General features: G+C 48.3%; 1 protein-coding gene across 1 annotated transcript in view; it reads right to left on the minus strand.

Annotated features, from left to right (window-relative positions):
* Window positions 1-19,435, minus strand: part of INSYN1 (inhibitory synaptic factor 1) — an 87,795-nt gene extending 68,360 nt beyond the window's left edge. Inside the window, exons 1-2 of the mRNA XM_053273104.1 lie at window positions 18,344-19,435; window positions 16,465-17,398 (exon numbers count right to left, since the gene is read on the minus strand). Of these exons, the coding sequence (XP_053129079.1) occupies window positions 16,465-16,626 (162 nt within the window). The 5' untranslated portion in view covers window positions 16,627-17,398; window positions 18,344-19,435. The remainder of the gene's footprint in view (window positions 1-16,464; window positions 17,399-18,343) is intronic.
* Between the last annotated feature and the right edge of the window lie 734 nt (window positions 19,436-20,169).

Consider the following 20,169-nt stretch of genomic DNA (forward strand, 5'->3'; position numbering starts at 1 on the left):
GATCACCTCTGACCATGGTCCTGATCAGATGTTCTGGGAACTCTCCATGGTCCTGGCCATCTCTGGTCCTTATCTCAGAAAAGACTGTGCCAGTGCCTAGAGTAAGATAGGATGCTACTTTTGGTAGAAGTCCCGTGTTTCCAATAATGTGCAATTCCAGTTCTAAGAGCTCAGTCATTGAGGCTACAGGTTATAGTCAGCTGTAGATAGTGAGGTGTGCCTCTGTGCCAATACGCTGCACCAGCCAGCTGTGCTGTTGTGCAAGGTTTTATGCAATGCTGTATAAATGATCTAAATTGCCATAAAGTTATATGGGCATGTTATAAAACTTGTTTAGAAGTTGTTAAGCTTTAGAGACCGGCCTCTATCCTAGCAACAAAAGTCCTTGTAAAATGTATCTCGTAGGGAGGAATGCTGTATCCAGGTAGGTGGCAAGAGAGATGAACTGATAACCAAAAAGGACACAATAAAAATATTCACAAAGAGCCCCTGAATTACAGTCTGTAGCGGGATGCCACAGTCCAAACTGGAGATGATTCAAACAAGAGGAACTGAGGGAATGAAAGATTTTGAGGAATGTGCAAGAGAGAAAGAACTAGTTGGGAGATGGTTATGAGTCCTCCTGCTTGAGATGCCTCAGAGTGTGATATCATTGCACACAGGTTCACCAGATTGTTTCCAGATTTCATAAGTGATCTGTATTGTTACTGAGCTACAGCCCCATCTCCAGTGTATTTGCTTTGCATGAAGGAGGTCCCAGGTTCAATCCCTGGCCAAATCTCCAGGTAGGGTTGGGAGAGACTCCTGCCCAGGGACAGAGCCACCACTGGGCGAATGGGTCCAAAGAACCTGGGCAGCCACCAATCAGGGGCCACACCTCACAGCCCCAGACATGCCCCCCATGTTTGACGGCAGACGCGGGGGCATCTCGCTCCAAAACAGGGCTGTGTGGTTCTCCCTCCCCCTGCCGGCCTTCCATCCTTTCAAAACTGGCCAGTTCATCCGTTCGTCGGCCTGTTCAGGCCTCCCCCTCCTCCATTTTGGAGGCCACCATGCCTGCACAACAGGCCTCTTCCTGGTTTGCGAAGCCCCCTCCCCCAGACCGAACCACGGGGGTTCAAGGGGGAGCCAGACTGAACTGGCCCAGTCCAGTCCGGATCTGATTCAGACTTGAACCAAACTGGACCAACTGGTTCTGTGCACACCCCTATCTTCAGGAAGGTCTGGGAAACATCCATCTGAAATGCCGAAGAGCGGCTGCCAGTAAGTATAGAGAATACTAAGCTAGACAGACCTGTGGTTTGACTTGATACAAAGCAGTTTCCTATGTAAGAGCTCTGCTGGATCAGACTAAAGGTCCCACTAGAGTTTCCAGAGGTGAACAGCCAGAGCTTGTTGACTCAGAAGTCAACAAGCTCATCCTGAAACAGCCCCTGGTGTAAATACTGCCTCTGCATAGGGAGCGCCATAGGCCAATCACGACCAACCCATTTTCATAAAGAAACGATCATGCCCATAAAATACAACATCATGGCCAATATTCAGTTATAGGTTTGTCTAATACCCCCTTAAAGCCATCCGAGCCGGGGGGCATCACCGCCACATCATGTAGCAGTGAGTTCTGTAAGCCAGTTATGTGCTATGCGAAGGTTTTGTCTTTCTCTTCAAAGAATGCGGCTCTCAGAATTGTTGGTTTTGTGGTGTGTCTGTTATATTCAGTGAACATTTAACAACTTGTTCCAGAAACAACCATATGATCCATGCTAGGGATCATTAGGAAGGTGATTGATAATAGAACTATTATAATATTTCTAATATGATATTCTATAAACCATTATAGCATTATAAAATATTTTAATGCCATTTTACAAATCTATGCTGTGGCCACATTTGGAGTGCTGGTCGCTGTTTCTCAAAATGGATTTCAGAGAGCAGGGAAAAGCAAAGAGGGCAATCAAAATGATATGGGACTAGAGCATCTTCTATACAAGGCAAGGCTACAGAGCATGGAGCTTTTTTATTTCAGAAAACAGCTGACTACAGGGAGATATGATAGAGGTTTGTAAAACTATTCATGGTGTGGAGAGAAAAAGTTTTTTCTCCCTCTCTCACAAAACCAGAACCAGGGGTCATCCATTGAAAGTTACTGGCCAGGCAAAAGAAAATACTTTTTCACCCAGCACACAATTAAGCTATGGAATTCTCTGCCATGAGAAGTGCTGATGGCCATTAGCTTGGATGGCTTTAAAAGGGGCTTAGACAAATTCATGGAAGACAGGGCTATCTACGGCTACTAGTCTTGAGGGCCATAGGCCACCTCCAGCCTCAGTGGCAAGATGCCTTTAAGTATCTGCAAGGGAGCAACAGTGGAAGAGAGGGTGTGCCTTCACCTCTTGCCTGTGGGCTTCCTGGAGGCATCTGCTGTGGGAAACAGGGTGCTAGATTAGATGGCCCTCGGGCCTGATCCAGCAAGGCTCTTCTTATGTTCATTTCCACAGCAGTGGGAGTGGAGAGTGTAGATTTGGTTAATTGAGAGGGGACAAATTCTACTGTCGAGTAGGCCATGTTAGGGCCTTGCACACAATCATACAGGGGGTTGGAGTTGGCAGGGGGTTAAAGAATTTCTACCTTATTTCTTACAGATGAGCTAACCCCCGCTGTTTGTGTCTGCAAATACAGCACCCAGATGATCATGACAGCTACAGTTTCCGTTGCGGCAAATGGGAGTTGGGGTGGGAAGGTTCTCTGGGTTCTCTGGGGATTGGCAAAAGCTTCCTATCATGCTTTGCGTTGCCAGGACACTGACAGCCTTCGTTGCCTCATCATCCATCCCCTGATTGGCCACAAAGGGGCAGGATGTGGAACCAGTCCTCCTGAAGGCATTGCTAGCAAAGGACCATAAAGTGGCACAGATACCAGCGCCTGTAGCCACGGTGCTCTATGTCAAACATGGATGCTTGCTCCTGGAGGCTCCTAGAAATGGCAAATGCACCCACATGCTCAACACACTGAGGTAGGGCAGCTCCTTTTTTCATCCTACCTCAGTAAAGAATAAGGTACAGAATCTGGGCTACCCACATTTGAGCAAGCTGGGTTATTGGGATTGGCATGGGTTCACACAAGCCTGCAAACCTGGGCTGCATACCACCTACTTCATTTTCGTAACTGTGTTCATAGCCCTGGTGTAAATACTTTTAAAAGAGAAAACACTTTTCTAGGCTATGATATGCACTTGGGAGGTCAACAACCAAGCCAATAGCAGGTCTCAGAGGTAATTTATGAACACTGGTCAGTTCTCAAAGGAACAATGGTCGGAGAGCGGTTTCTACGGTAATAAATATTGCTGCTGATTTCCATGGCTCTGACTACATGTTTCACTCACAGACTTCATCGCTCTCCCAAGTTGATTTGCAGGCAGCACAAACAGAGAGCAATAATTTCCCCATCACTGGCATGCAGTCTCCCTCACTCCCTTGTGAACTGGCACCCAAGGAACTATTTTACCAGGCAAAGGCAACTATTGGAAAGAGATAAGGAAATGAAATGCAGAAAGGGTGGGGGGGAAGACTATGCCTGATTAATATCTCAGGGAAATCCTAAACATTGATAAGTTATCCTGGAATCTAGCCAGGGCCACTCAGAACTCCAGAATTCTTGTGGTTCATTCCATGCTAGAAATCATTAAAATAAAGTAAAGTGTGCCATCGAGTTGATGTCGACTCCTGGTGACCACAGAGCCCTGTGGTTGTGCTTGGTAGAAAACAGGAGGGGTTTATAATTGCCATCTCCCACGCAGTATGAGATGATGCCTTTCAGCACCTTCCTATATCACTGATACCCAATATAGGTGTTTCCCATAGTCTGGGAAACATACCAGCGGGGATTTGAACCGGGAACCTCTGGCTCGCTAGTCAAGTCATTTCCCCACTGCGCCATGTACTCAGAAGTGAGGCTAAGATGCCATAATTCCTCACCTTGGGCACCAGGGGGCACTCACGGAGGCAGTTTGGCTTGCTCCTCTCTCTCTCCCACCCCATCCAAGTCTGGCCACTCATCAGGTATAGCTGCATGGTTAACCACACAGCTCTACCTGATGAACGGCCAGCCTGCAGGCAGCATAGCTCTTGGGTGGTGCGGGAGAGAGGAGTAACCTGAGCTGTAGCCAGGAAGCAGAAGCAACGGTCCCTCCTTCGGTGCCCCCTCCCCTCAGCTCCTTCAGATGAGCCTCTACTGATAAGATGGTTGCCACTTTAGTGGGGAATGTTTCCTCATAACATTTTTATACAGCAAGACTGAGAACCAGACAAGATAAATACAGATTCTAGACCAGATTTTTAAAATTCAGTTTCTGGAGGGGCTGTATCTCAGTGGTTCCCTCACTAATGTAGCTGCTGAACAAAGCAACAGAAATTACAGTTTGGGGGCAAACAGCCACTCCTGTTTTCAGGAGTTGGGTAAAGCTTAATTCTACCCAAATTTTTATTCATTTTATTTTATTGTTAAATTTATATACCACCTTCCATTAAAACAATCCCAAATGGACTATTCTCCTTTCCTTCACAGAAAGCAGACCGAAAGCATTCTATAATAACATTTCCCCTGAGTAACTGGAATGGTCAAGAACAACATTCCATGCATCACAGCAGCTCGGCCAATCAGTATGCACCACTACATGTTCAGCAGAGAAGAGATTTGGTGATCCAAGACCTAAGCAAGCAAGGTCTAAGACAAACATACCAGGGATTTCCTGTTCTGGATAGTTACACAAAAGTGACTGAATCAGAATAATGATCCACAGAACACAGTACACAGATTATATTATCTGAGCTGCTGCACCACCACAGAACCACACACACACACACACACACACACACACACACACACACACACACAACCTAACCCAGCCCAGGGTGGGCTAGATTGTACATGTGAAGCCTCTGCTCACAGGCTTGCAAGCACGTGTGAAGACCCGGCACATGTGCTTGCCCTTGAGCCAAGCCCGAGTTTTTAACCTGGTGTTTAACCAAGGTTAAGCGAACCTATGGTTCACTTAACCTCGGCTGTTAATCAACTGGGCAACCGCTGCTGGATTAAACAGCTTTTCCACTGTCATTTCCGGCAGCAAGCTACGGGGAAGGAGTGGCTCCACTGAGTGCAGTGGCTGCTCTAATGAAAGCAGCTGCTGCGTGTGTGCCCTGTGGCACCCTGGGTTGCAGGGGGAAATCCTCCTGTTCCCAGCATCTTCCTCTGCCACTCTGACACACCGCCACACATGTGGGTGCATGGTGTGGCAGAGGGGAGGATGGTGGCTTCTCATCTTTCGGGGAAAGCAGATAAGTTCCTGCCTTCCCCACAGCCCACCTGCCCACCCCAGTGAGATTGTGTGCACGACCTTATTATATATCCCATGCCCAACATCAAACCAGGGCTGGACTGGGGGCACTGAGAGGGCAGTGGAATGTATGTGGGAAGGGCGCTGGGTTTTAAGCAGAATGGGTACTTAAGGGTGGGAGTATTCCAGGGGCGTATCTAGGGTGGGGCAGGCAGGGCACGTGCCCCGGGCACCACTTGAAGGGGGGGCGCCATTTCTTAAAATTAATTTTTTAAAAAAAAGGCTGCCGAAAACAAAATGGCCACTGTGCATGCTCAAATGGCCTCTTTGAGGCCCTAGGCCATACCAGGCTTCACAGAGGCCATTTGAGCATGTGGTGGCCATTTTGTTTTCAGCTGTCATTTAAAATTTTTTTTTTAAAAAAAATGGCCACCACACATGCTTAAATGGTCCCTGTGAGGCCCTAGAGGCCAGGAGGGGGGAGGGGGAACCTTTGCAGACCGCCCAGCCTTTAGAAGCCCCCCAAAGGGGCTACAGGTAATTTTTTTAAAAAAATTAATATAATATAAGTCACTGTACACATATTCAGATATGTGACTTGTATGTGACCTTCAGACTTATCTGAAGTTATCTGAAAGATGGGTGTCAGATGTTTGGACAGGGGGTGCAATTTCAATGCTTGCCCTAGGCGCTATTTTCCTTAGATACGCCTCTGGAGTATTCACTGCTGCCGATTGCGGTGGGGCACACCGGGAATGTGCCCTGTTGCCCTGCGGGCCTGTCTGAGCCTGCATCAAACTCAAGATAAACTAGTTGTGTCAGTTTGCAGCAGAAACTGGCTGTGCACTGTACTGATTGGCTAGTGCACCAGACACCATGGATCCACCCATCCTACTCCCAATATTGTTTTTCAGCTCTTTTTAAATGGCATTGCTTCTTCTTCTTCCTTTAAAAAAATAACAACAAAGCCACAAAGAAATGTTTAAATATACAAACATTCATAGTGTGCTTTAATTTTTATTTTTTTTGTAAAAGGCAGACAGCTTGCCTATAATAGGAGTGAGGAGCAAGACAGATGACTGAGAGAAGCATTCACAATGCTGAGAACATCTGCTGAATGTGCTGTCAAGAAGAAGGAAGCTGGGCTTGGTCTACGGGAGAAAAAATATGTCTCGAGTCCTGCATCTGTACACATCCCGAATTAGCAGAAGATTGGTGTAGTGTTGGTGTTAAGATCGAGCTGTGAATCAGGAAGTCTTTGGTTCAAATGTCACCTTTGTCATAGACTCACTAGGTACACTTAGGCATGTCACTCCCTCTCAGCATAAGCCCCCTCATGGGGAGTAATAACAGCCCACCTTCCAGGGTTGTTGTAAGCCTCAATGTAGAGTTCAGTGAAGGGGCTGCTGTAGTGGGCTGATATTTGGGGAGGCGAGCTGGTCTTGTGGTGGTTGTGCCGTTGAGTCGGTGTTGACTCCTGGTGACCACAGAGCCATGTCGTTTTCTTTGGTAGGAAATACAGGAGGGGGTTTACCACTGCCATCTTCCACGCAGTATGAGATGATGCCTTTCAGCATCTTCCTGTATTGCTGCTGCCCAGTATAGGTGTCTCCCACAGTCTGGGAAACATACCAGCGGGGAGTCGAACCAGCAACCTCTTGCTTCCTAGGCAAGTTACTTCCTTGCTGCGCCATTAGGTGGATTAGGGAAGCAAATTGCTTATGGAAGCAAACATGAATTGTCCCCTTTGCTAAGCAAAGGAGTTTTGCATTTGATGGGTAACTACATGCGAGTATTGTCTGCCAGAGATGTGGCTGGAACTGTTCCGGAGGTGCCAGGGGTGTTCCTTTAAGGGTGGGGTAGGGTGCACTTATCCCTCCCACCGTGTTTCCCCCACCGGCGCTCCATTGTAGCAAAGCCCCTTGGGGCGGCAGTGTACCTTCCTGTCACCCTTTCCCCGTCCCTGGCCGGAAGTACTGGGCGTGCGTGTGCCCATAGCACACCCGCCCATCTGCTGTGTTCAAGCCCTGACAGCATCTCCAATTAAGGCTGGGAAAGACCCCTGACTGAAACCTTGGAGAGCCACTGCCAGTCAGTGTAGACAATACTTAGCTAGATAGACCAATGGTCTGACTCAGTATAAAGCAGCTTCCTATGTTCCTAAGTGTCAGGAGAGGAGGTCCAATACTTTTGTGCAAATGATGCAGGATACCAAATGTGGCCTCCCCTTCAGGCAACTACCTCACTCTCTTGCTTTATTATAGCCACCGACTGTTGCTTCTTGATTTTGTGTATACATGCAACACACATATGCGAATACACACACTTGCCTCCTCTGGTGGCAATTGTGGTGGCACCACAGTCTTTTGTGGTGGCAACTGCTGCTCCCATGTAAAATGACACACCCTCCTCTACCTCCTCCGTTGTATGCTGCAAGGCTGGTTATGAAAAGGGTGAGGAAGCAGAAGACAAAATAAGGAAAAGGCTCTCTACTGAGACAGAGAGCCTATTCTCATGATGGGGAAAACCAGGCTAAGGGAGCCTGGCGGTTCAACGGTGACTAGCCCGCCAAAGTAGCCCTTCTCTAAAATGAGGTTAGTGGAGTGAGCGCTCCGCTAACCCCATTTTTTAATTGAGAGCTGCTGTGGCATGGCTCCACACTGTGGTGACTCACAAGTAGACCCCTGACCAGGAGGCTGCAGCAGGCCTCCCAGTGTTGGGAATTCCCCCAGAATGCCCTGCATACTCGCACAGGGCATACTGGGACTTTTGGGGGCCAGATGACCCCCAATTCCCTCTGTCCCTGCTGGCTCCATGACAGAACCAGTAATCATGTGGCAGCTGATTCGGCTGCACGGGGGGGGGGATGTTTGTGTGTGGGGAGAGTGGGTCAAGCCCGCTCTTCCTGCACAAGCCCTGCAGGCTCTGCACACTGCTCGTGTGCAGAGCCTCAGTGTGTCTCCAGTACTCTACTGCCCTTTTCTCATTTCTTCCTCCATTTCTTTCCCCTTTTCATAATCAGCCCAGCAGAGCATGAAAAAGGAGGCGGACAAATAATCGTATCAGTAATAATAATGGTAGAAGGGTGCACATTTTACATGCCAAATCAAGGCAGGCAGTGGTGACAGCAAGAAAAATTGAGGAAGAGGCAAAGGTGAAGAGCTACTCTGATGGCAGAGGGAGGCAACTAAGGTGGCAAGGACATCTTGCCACCTCACTGGTAGCCCAATAATGTGCTGCTTGAGGTGACCACTTCACCTTGCCTCATGGAACAATCTCCCCAGAGACCAGAATATTCTGTCATCCATAGCCCTACTAGAATTATATGTGGGTATATATTAATTATAAACCAATTTGGGCACCACTTTTAGCTGAAAACGTGGGTTATATTTGGGATCAACAAATAATCAATGTGAAACATTTGAACCCACCAACATATAAAAGCAACATTTTTTTTTAGTAACCTCTGAAAGAACTTGGGATATTTCTGATCCTGCCAACAAGTAGGCAGCAACAGCCTGAACCCTTACATGGCCTCATTCATCCCATCTGCCTTTAGGGATAATCCAGCTAGAATGCAAATGCCAATAAAGCACAAATCCTACTGTTTTAAGCATAATGTCAGCTTCAGAATTAGCTAAGTGTTGCTCTCTAGTAGGAGCACGGAATATTAGGACTACCACTTGATTAAAGAAATTTTAGCTGATTAATCATAAAAGTAGTAATTTATCAATAAAATACATGATTATATCGTAAATTCCTTCCTCTCTGTGTCGCAGTCCTGATGAACCTAGCTTCCAAAACAGTTATTTAGGGTTGAGAGAGAAGAATTCCTTGGCTCCAATAGCAACTGGGAGGGGGCTTTATAGCTGAGACTGTGTTGGGAGGGAAAGGGTTAAACATTCCTTGCCTGTGTACAGTAGTCCTGATTTTGAGGGCCTGGCAGCTATTTAACTTAACTCGACAAAATAAAATAACAAAGGCTAAATTTAATGCAATATGTAGCCTGACCCCTAGAACGCAGATGAACTACTTCATTGCTATTGTTAGGGTGAGATCTATCTGCACCCACAGAATGCCAGACTTATGCTGGTGTAACATAGAGATGAAGGCACTGAGCTGGGAAGTCACTGGTACGTATGAAGCTGCCTTATTTATTTATTATCTATATTTTTAATTCTCTAAGGTGTACCTGTGGCTAATCCTGTGCATGGGAGCTCTTGTGATAGGTCATGAGCAGTTGCTGGGAGTTGCGAGAGCTGGCAAGGAGGGAGAGAGAGAGACCGAGGAGGAGGCAGTGGCGGTGTTGGGGACACCCCCCCTGACCCCAACATTAAACTCAGAGCCACCAACGCAGAATTATATGGAACCCAGGCCTGTGTCTGATTCCATTTTATAAGAGTTCAATTAAATGCCTGAACTCAAGGTGAACTGACACCCAGGTCTCTTGCCTGCCTCATGTATTGCTCTGTGAAGGAGGAAGCAATCCAGCATTGTATTGTGAAATGGGCACTCACAGAAACACAAGGGCTAGGCCTGAGCTAATCAATATGCTAAAATGCAACTCACTATCAGACAATGTCTGTGGAAGAGGCCAGGGGCTGATCTCCCCTTTCCTGTTGCAAGAAGTCCATGTTAATCTTTGTCAATGATTGCTCTGCTATGCCCAAAGGGGATTACTCAGTTGCTGTCTATAGAAATTCCACCCTAGGAGAACACCTGTAGATTTAGTCCTTTTACTAACACCTTCTGGGACCAGGCTCAAATCTGGGGACAAGAGAAGATGCCCATTTGCAGCTCAGAGAGGCAGATTTGCCTTGGGCAATGTCCCCTCCTCAAGATAGCAGCTAACAGAAGATGGGATTAAGATCTCCCTGGACTGCCTGAATAATTAAAAAGACATTATCCAGAAGGTAGCAGCAAGTTGTCACCTTTTGGGACCCAGGAAAGATGATGGGAGATCAAAGGAAGAGACAACTATAAAGAATAGCTTACTGGACAGAGAAGTGGCAGTCTCTTGCCTACAAGCAGTCTTGTGCCTACAAGCAAGATCTGCTCACGAGCAATCCAAGGGTTTGCTGCCCAAGCCACGGGCTAGAGGCAGGAACTCTTTCCATGGGAGAAGGGACTGTTTGTGACTTCTGCTGCGCAGTGAGAAGTCAAGACTTCCCCAGCCATGGTGCTCTGACTCTCAGCCGTGCTCTGAGCAAACTGCATGCTTGATCCAAGAGCTCCTGTCTCCAGCCAAAACCTTCTCTCCTTCAGCTGAAAGATCCACCGTTCTCAAGCCTCTGATCCTGGTAATATGCTGCCTTCGCAAGCCTTGGATCCCTACTTTCCTCCTCCTTACTAATCACTGCTACCCCCTTCCTAAGCCCCCCCCTTCCTCCTCCTTCTCTCTAAATGTTTTATTTAGGAATTGCTAGATCTGTAATTACTGATTGCACACACACATGTTAGTTAGGCACATTACACTACACCTTGAATCGGAAACATGTTTTTTAATGTGGATTATTTTATCCTGATGAGCAACTTTTTATAATAAAGCCCATTGAACTTTCTGAGTGTGTCTCTCTCTATCCCTGTTTGTGCGCCCAGATCCTACATGGTCACCATCTCCAAGAACCAATTCAGTTTGTGCATGATGTGACTTTCCCTCTTTCCCTCTGTGTATGTACAGAGTGCAAAACCAGGTGTAGTTCACAACAGCGGCACCACTGAGAACTGCCAAGGATGGCTGAGCAGGTGGCGAAAATGGGGCCGCTGGCTTCCTTGAGAGGAGGATGAGACCTGGTGGCGGGAGGAGGGGAGGTAGAGGAGAAGGTGACGGCACCACTGTGAGCAGCGAAGCAGCCAACAAAAATGGGCCCCTGGGCTCTTTGTGTGGAGGACTGGAGCTAGCAGAGGGAGGGAGGTTGAGAAGGAGGCAGCAAAAACGGGGCTGCCAGCCTCTTCATGAGGAGGCTGAGAGACTGGAGATCCCCGGGGATGAACCTGGGACCTTGTGAATGCAAAGCAGATTATCTACCACTGAGTTATGGAGCCTTACTAGTGCAAATCTCATATCTGCGATGTGACTAGGCAGTCTGAGGCAAGCTGCTCTGTCTAAGTCCCCCCCCACCGCCCGCCACCATTTGAAATATTTATTTGATTGGTTGGTTGGTTGATATACCGCCCCTCCAAAATGGCTCAGGGCGGTTTACAGCTAAAACAAACCACTAAAACAGTAAAGAGCTAAAACAAATTAAAAACAATATAACAACCAACAATTTAAAAACATTTTAAAACAACAATTAAACCATTACAGTAATTAAAAAACCCCAAAATCAGGTTTTAAATTTTAAAATAAACCAGATTTTAAAACCCTCAAAATTTAGGATGCTGAGTAAGCTTGGGTGAAGAGATGGGTTTTCGGGTGTTTTTTGAAAATTGCCAGAGATGGGGAGGATCGTATCTCAGCAGGGAGCGCATTCCACAATCTCGGGGCAGTGACCGAGAAGGCCCATCTCTGTGTAGCCACCAAACGAGTCGGTGGTAACTGGAGACGGATCTCCTCAGCTGACCTCAATGGGCGGTGGGGCTTGTAATGAAGAAGATGCAAGAGATGGGGGGGGGGACTTCTCTTTAAACCCACTCAGACTGCTGCCAGTCAGTGAATAAGATGTACCAGTGGATGGATACAAGTTACAGATACAGCTTCATCTGCCCAGCTTGATGGTGCAGCGGGGAAATGACTTGACTAGCAAGCCAGAAGTTGCTGGTTCGAATCCCCACAGGTATGTTTCACAGTCTATGGGAAACACCTATATTGGGCAGCAGCTATCAGCTATATAGGAAGATGCTGAATTAAAGCCCTCATCCAGAGCCAGTGTGGTGTAGTGGTTAGAGTGTTGGACTATGACCGGGGAGACCCGAGTTCAAATCCCCATTCAGCCATGAAACTAGCTGGGTGACTCAGGGCCAGTCACTTCTCTCTCAGCCTAACCTACTTCACAGGGTTGTTGTGAGGAGAAACTTAAGTATGTAGTACACCGCTCTGGGCTCCTTGGAGGAAGAGCGGGATATAAAATGCAAATAAACAAATAAATAAATAAATAAGAAAGAGTAAAAAATAAAATCTCACGCTGTGCGGGAGTTGGCAATGGTAAACCCCTCCAGTATTCTACACAAGACCACCACATGGCTCTGTGTTTGTCACCGACTTGATGGCACACTTTACCTTTACCATCCATTAAAGTATTTGGAGAGTTCCCCCCCCGCCCCGAGACTTCTAAATTTACTCAGAATGCTTGTTTGTACAGTATTGCATTGGTTTAGAAATCTCCTGGCCACGCATCTCAGCTCAAACCAAGAAAGGCAAGCGGCCTCAATTATGGGTTTTTAGGACTTTAGGCAAGGGGTGCACAATGTTGGCCATTCTGCAGATGTGGCACTACAACTCCCATCATCCTTGATTATTGCCCACTGTGGCTGGGGATGGTGAGAGCTGGTCATCCAAAGTTTGTGTAGCCCTGCTGTAGAAACCAGTGAACAATGATACTCTCACATTCTTTGGAGAAAAGAAGGTATGCAGTCCATAAGCTTGTCTAACCCAATGCTGGAATCATGATGTTGTACCTGCATTCAAATGTCTGTACTTTCCTACATGTCTGCGTGTGGATGACTGTTCCTGGGTTCATTTTAAAAGGGAACCGTGCATGGTATGGATAGGAACATAAGAAGCTGCCATATACTGAGTCAGACCATTGGTCTATCTAGCTCAGTATTGTCTTCACAGACTGGCAGCGGCTTCTCCAAGGTTGCAGGCAGGAATCTCTCTCAGCCCTATCTTGGAGAAGCCAGAGAGGGAACTTGAAACCTTCTGCTCTTCCCAGAGTGGCTTCATCTCCTGAGGGGAATATCTTACAGTGCTCACACATCAAGTCTCCAATTCATATGCAACCAGGACAGACCCTGCTTAGCTAAGGGGACGAGTCATACTTGCTACCACAAGACCAGCTCTCCTCTCTGCTGTGCATTCAACAAAACATGTGACCAACTGTATCTGCAAAGAGATCTGTACCTGCACTGTGCATAACACGTGAAAACAGCTTGTGCGGCCTCCCAGTTCAAAGACTTGTATTACAGTTTTTATTAACTATCACACCCCAAGTCTTGGATTTCTCGACCTCTTTAAGCTTATACCATGAAAAACAGAACAAGACCCCAGAGGCTCCTAAATGCAAGCACCTGCTAACTGGGCAAAGAGGCACATTTCAAAGTGATGATATTTCAATATATCTAGATTAAGCAGGGGGAGAGCAACTGGCCCTATCCAACCCCAGCACAGCATCCTTCCAGTGGCTGTTGCAGGTGTCTATCTTTGTTTTTATTTTTTAGGGCGTGAATCCCTTTGTTTTATTATCTTTCCTCTCTCTGTAAATTCCTTTGAGAACTATTTGTTGAAAAGGGATCATCATCATCTTTACCATGGTCACTGACCAGCAAAAAACCTATTAATGTTGAAAAGCAGTGGTGTATTATTAATTATTATTATTATAAGTAATAGTAGTAGTAAGAAGAGTTCTAGCAACATCACTGTTCTCCTGCCCTTCTCATATAACCAGTGCTGTTTTTTAAGGTTATGAATGACACATGAAGGGCTAATTGTGTGCCCCTTGTGCACCCTTGTCCAGAGGTGCACCTAGGTCATTTTGGAGCCTAGACCTAAAGGCCTTTGGAGGCTCCACATCTCCTGCAAATTAAGCATCATCATGCTCAGTCGGGTGACCACACCACTGGGGACAGACTAAATAGGATTTGGGGGGCCCCCAGGGGCTATGGAGGTCCTGGATTTCAGCCTGGAAGTCCAGGGGTAAGAGCACCTCTGCCCTTGTCCAGACCAACATTTGAGGCCTAGTTATAGGAACATAGGAAGATGCCATATACTGAGTCAGACCATAGGTCCATCTAGCTCAGGATTGTCTACACAGACTGGCAGCGGCTTCTCCAAGGTTGCAGGCAGGAGCAGGCACGGCTTGTGAACTCTCCTCTGGGGGTTGGTGGGTGGGCAGCGGGTGGCTTCTTTAAGGTAAATGGAGCCGGTGCTCTGTGCCACCCAGCAGCCCCCATGGCGGGGAATCGCCTCCACCACTCACCTGGCCGCTGGCGGGGGCTCCGTGGGAGCCAGGTGAGTGGTGGAGGTGATTCCCCGCTGCGGGGGCTGCTGGGCGGCACGGAGCACCGGCTCCGTTTACCTTAAAGAAGCCACCACCACCACCCCGAGGCGCATTCACGAGCCGCGCCTGGGCAGGAATCTCTCTCAGCCCTATCCTGGAGAAGCTGCCAGGGAGGGAACTTGGAACCTAGATGCTCTTCCCAGGGCGGCTCCATCCCCTGAGGGGAATCTCTTCCAATGCTCACAGATCAAGTCTCCCATTCATATGCAACCAGGACAGACCCTGCTTAGCTAAGGGGACAAGTCATGCTTGCTACCCCAAGACCAGCTCTCCTCTCCTTAGTTCTTGCTGAACTGATGAACCTTTTTCTGGACTGTACCACTTCAGCCTACAGTAGTGGCTTACTGGATAGAGTGTTCCTTCAATCCACAAAAAGGATTGATTTGGAAAATAAGCACGTGCAGGGTGCGGGGGAGGCTTGGCTAGGACCCGTCTCCCTAACCCAGCCATCTTGCTGAAAGCTTGCTTTGCTCTCTCTCTCTCTCTCTCTCTCTCTCTCTCTCTCTCTCTCTCTCCCTCAGCACTCTGTATGATCCCAGATACACACTGAACAATAGTGCTTCTAATATTCCAGGGCAGTGCTCTAGTTTTCCACTCTAGGGATTTGATCTGCAGTCAGCTAACACTCAAATTAAATGTTGAGCCTCCCTGGTTTCTTGTAATTCTCACCTTTTTCCTGCTAGCCATTTGTAGGAGCAGATGCTATTTCAGGAATGTGCCTCAATCCTCGAACGGGTGGATTTCTACAAGATGGCTGTGTTGCCCCCTTCTCCCCTCTGAAGGGAATTTCCAGGATGCACAGAGATTAGATTCTGCCATGCCTTACAGTTTAGGCCATTAGTCTAATCAGAGCCTGGTGAGATATCATTGTATTAGGCAACAGGAATACACGATCCCTTAATACAAATAAAACAGCTTACAACCAGTTTCCAAGGACGTGGAATTATCACTCTCTTTCTCACACAGGCCTACCCCCACCCCTGACCCTACAAAAAAGCAGGATCTATTGCCAAATACTGTGATTCTAAGTATTTCTATTGCTACTGTGAATTCTATGATGAACATCCCAAAGGCCCAATATGCCATACTTGCAAAGAACCCACGGCCTGTTTATGTCATACCAGGATGTTTTTCCACCTTGTCGATGGTTTATGTATTCTCACATCTATCAGGCATCAATGTGTTGCACATGTGCAACATTTTAACACTTGCAAGAGAAATCAGCTTCTGTCTCATGATCCTGGGTGCATATAGAGTAAAATGCACACTTCTGAATTTGGCACGTGTTTGCACAACTTTAAGACTATAAATACCATGATGCAATGGGATCAAGAATGAAAGGCAGACACGCCGAGCATTTCTTCACCCTTGAGACTACAAACCCAATGATGCAATGAGATCAAGAATGACACACAGATCCACAGAGCATTTCTGCAGCCTTGAGATGACAAGCCCCATGACCAAGAATGAAGCAGAGCATTTAGGCAGCCCTGAGAATACAAATCCCATGCATCAATGTCTCCAAAACTGAAATCCAGATTCACAGAGCATTTATGCCACCTTGAGACTACAAACACCAGGATGCATTGTCCTCATTAGAGTCAAAACATGTTCAAAAACAATTGGGACATTCCATGGAAGCAAGGTTGCAGCAGGTAAACAGAATCAGGCTTTGAAACAAGGAATTAGACTCCCCCTGCAAGTCTGCTCATCAGTATTCATGTGCACACACTGCCTCTTCCCCTTTCTCCCTTTGCACATCCGTGTGCATGATGTTCCTAGACCCAAACCCCGGTTACGCACGACCAATTGACAAAAGTCCAACCAGGCCTTTGCTCTGCATTTCACGGCTCTCGGATCCCCAACCCTGGATCTACTGCACATCCTCCCACTCTCGCGAGGATCCACACTTACTTCACGGAGCTCCTTGGCAACCTCCTTGAGTTCTTGCAGGATGCCTTCCAGCTGCCCAATCACCATCTTCATGCGCCCCCTGATGCGCTCCCTCTCGCTGGTCTTGCTGCCGTTGGCTGCGTCGTCAGTGGGCTGCCTCTCCGGCAAGCACCGGGAGTTCATCCTTCACAGGGTGCCGTGGCGCTGGGGTAGAGCTGCCGCCTTGTGCATTCTGCTTTCGCCCGGCCTGACTGTGTCTCCACGGAGCCCCACTTGGCTGGGGAGATCTCCACATCTTAACGCCCCCCCTGCCCCAGAAAGCCCCAACCTCACTCACTGGCCACCTTTTGGTCTCCCCACCCTAGCCGGATCAGGACAGCAAAGCTGGGGCATCTAGGGTAGGACTAAACAAGGAATGGATCCAGCACACATCTGTTCCAGAGGATCTCACAGATACTGGAGAACGGGGACTATCTTCTGACTGCAAGGTTGGTGGGGAGGGATCGCCATGAACAGGCTCCCGAAGGGGTTAAAGCATCGTTGTGCTGCTCCACTCTGCCAGCTTTGAAATGCCAGGGTCTAAAGTGCAGGACGAAGCCAGTAGGCTGTGCCAACCGGTGGAGTGCTTGCTAGCCCGACAGAAAGGGCATCACCACCTGTCAGTTCAGCATGGTCCCTTGGGAGAAGAAGAGAAGAATTCCTTGGTGCTCCTGCAGGCAGTGTCTTGGCTTCTTCCTCAGCACCTTTCCCACACGCCTTTTCCAGAGGGGGTCCCCACGGGGCAGGATTGCTTTGGTACCATTCCCATCACTATTGCCTGGTTTGTAGACTGACCCACACTGGGAGGTTTCTTGTTGGGATCTTGGGAAGCTCCTTAAAATGCCTGCTGCAGTTTTAGGCGTAAGAGGGATGCATCCATGAGATGCTGGAAGCACAGAGAATCCCACTCCACTTCCTATACAGAGAAAGAGAAACACAGCAACATCAGATGAAGTGCTCCTTAGAGAACGCCATGGACCTTCTAAGCCACTTTTGCTCTAACTTGACCCAGCACTCCTGTGGGTGGCTTCCATTCCCCCCAGAAAGCACTCCGAACAGCCTGCTCTCATCAACAAGAACCACCAAACAGGGTTTTGCGCTACTGAAAGCGAGCCCTACTTCGTGCAAGGGGTCACGCCTTGCTCTATGATCGTCCTTTGCATGGTCCCATAAATTGCATCACTTCCCAAGCAGGTCTAACCGAACATAGGAAGCGACCATATACTGAGTCAGACCAAAGATCCATCTTGCTTAGGATTGTCTACACAGACTGGCAGCAGCTTTTTCAAGGTTGCAGGCAGGGATCGATCTCAGCCCTTTCTAGGAGATGCCAGGGAGGGAATTTGGGACCTTCTGCTCTTCCCAGAGCAGCTCCACCCCCTAAGGGGAATCTCTTACAGTGCTCACACATCAAGTCTCCCTTTCATATGCAACCAGGGCAGGACCTGCTTGGCAAAGAAGACCAGTCATACTTGGTACCACAAGACCAGCTCTCCTCTCTTCATTGCAAAGAACGAGTAATTTGGCAAGGGTCCATTCCAAGAAGGAAAACATCCCCGCTCTACATCAGCATCATCAGGCATGAAGACTTGCACATCAGTGCATAAAACTGTGAGTGAGTGGTGGCTTCTGCGCCTCTCTGAATATCCCCTCTCCCATCCACGAAACAAACTTTAGCACATCCACACAGGCATTCACACAAGCCCAAATCCCATAATCGCCTTCTGGGCCCTTGAATACTAGAGCTGGGACTGCAACTGCCTGCATGGGCTTCAAGGGGTTCTCAAAGCATTTGCTCTGCAAAGAAAAGAATAGCTCATTTTTTAAAAATCTGCTAAGATGACTTAAAGAGCCAACTTACTAGAGAAGCTGCGGCTGCTTTAGTCCCCGTTCTGCTGACAATTTACTCTGATTCAGGTCCTGGGTTCCTTTCCTCCTGTGCTTTTGGATGTTGCCAGCAGATTCTTGGGTCCTCTTCCCCTTCTGTGGAGCTGGTACATCCATGGAAAAAGAAAAAAAAATCTAGGGTATGCCCACCCCTCTCCAATTGACCCATCAAATTGCACAAGGAAGCATTGTTATTGTTGCCCTTCTGGTTTCCTTCAAGTATGGAGGAGAGAAGTGGGGAGAGGAGGAAACTGTGCCCACTCCCTGCATGAATCGAGAGAGCCCCTCTTCCCTGCAACCAGGAAGCCACCCAGATGGGAAGATGAATCAGTTCAGTTCAGAAGCATGAGCTTTGCAGCCTTTCCATCTGCAGAGCTGAAGGACACCTCTCGGCTGGCCCCTGGGCCCTGGTCGCCAGTCCACAGGTGACATGGTTCCAGTGGAAGCTGCCATGGGCAGAGGAGAGCGTCACCATCCTTCTCTCCACCTCATCTCCCCAAGGCAGAGGATGTTGCTAGGTCAGCTTCTTGCCAGCAGCCACCCTGGAGCGATTCAGCTGAGCTGTGCAAGGAAGAAGACGACGACGACCGGTTCTGGACTGGCTGCTGACTACCTCTTCTGGAGCCATTCAGAACTGGGCTTGGATGCCGCTCATATCCTGGGGTGGCCCCTTGGCAGCTGGCAAGGCGGAGGCCAAAGAAGACCCGGCTCCTTCTAAAGCTTCAGGGCTCTCCTGTTGTGCCTTGAGTGACAGCAGTGCAAGGCTGGTGAGCGGCACCTCCTGATGCCCGGCACTCCATCGGAAAGGAAAGCCATGCAGGCAGGCAGGCAGAGAGATGATGCTGGTTGCTGCTTGGGCTTTCTGTTTGCAAATCTGATCTCCCAGTGTGCCTGCTTGAGAGCTTTGTGTTGGCTGCTCAGCAGGGTGTGTGTGTGTGTGTGTGTGTGTGTGTGATGTGTTGTGTGTGTGCACTGCAGCTGCCTGCTCCACGTCCTCTCTGCTAGTGAGCTGTGGAGAGCTGTCCTGGTTCCCTCAGCATCCTCCTCGTCTGCCAGCCTAAAGGCTATTGCTCAGCTTAAAGATGCTTGCCTTGTGCTGTGTCAGAAAAGGGGGAGGTGCTCTGGCAGAAGAGGAACATTTAAAGAGCCAGAGAGCCTTGGACATCCAAGCTGCCAGCTGCAGGCGGAATGCTTTTAACGATTCTGGGGCCACCTTCACCAAGTGACACGCGGATGGCTTAAAAACACACACAGAACAAATGTGTTGGAGATTAAAAGGCCTGCATTGTTTAGAATGCACATGTGCCTTAAGGGTCGCTCTCATTCAGTTTCTGCCATCTGCCTTTTGCAAGTGAGGCGTTCAAGCTCAGGAGGAATGTGTGTAAGGCAGTTGGATTCCAGTTTCCATGTGTGCTTGATTTGGTTTAATTCTTAAGTGCACAAGACACTGTCGCTTCACAGATTCACTTACCACAATGCAAGTATGGGATTCACCTCACCATTAGGAATGCCCCCTTTAGAGATGAGTGGATTCTCCTTGTTCCAGGAGTTTTCAAACTTGGTTCCCTAGATGTGGTTGGACTACAACTCCCATCATCCCCTGAGTGACAGGGAATGATGGAGACCGGTTGAGTCAAAGCAGGTCACCCGCTTTTGTAGCCCTCCTCTAAGCCCAGGATAGCGGAGTGCTCACTCCGCTAACCTGGGCTTCCCGATCGTGAGTAGCCGCAGCATGGCTCCTCAGCTACTCATGAGTAGACCCCCAGAGGGGAGGCAAAAAGCCACCTCCTGACTCCGGGG

The sequence above is a fragment of the Hemicordylus capensis genome, chromosome 10, assembly GCF_027244095.1.
Source record: "Hemicordylus capensis ecotype Gifberg chromosome 10, rHemCap1.1.pri, whole genome shotgun sequence".
Taxonomy (NCBI): Eukaryota; Metazoa; Chordata; class Lepidosauria; order Squamata; family Cordylidae; genus Hemicordylus; species Hemicordylus capensis.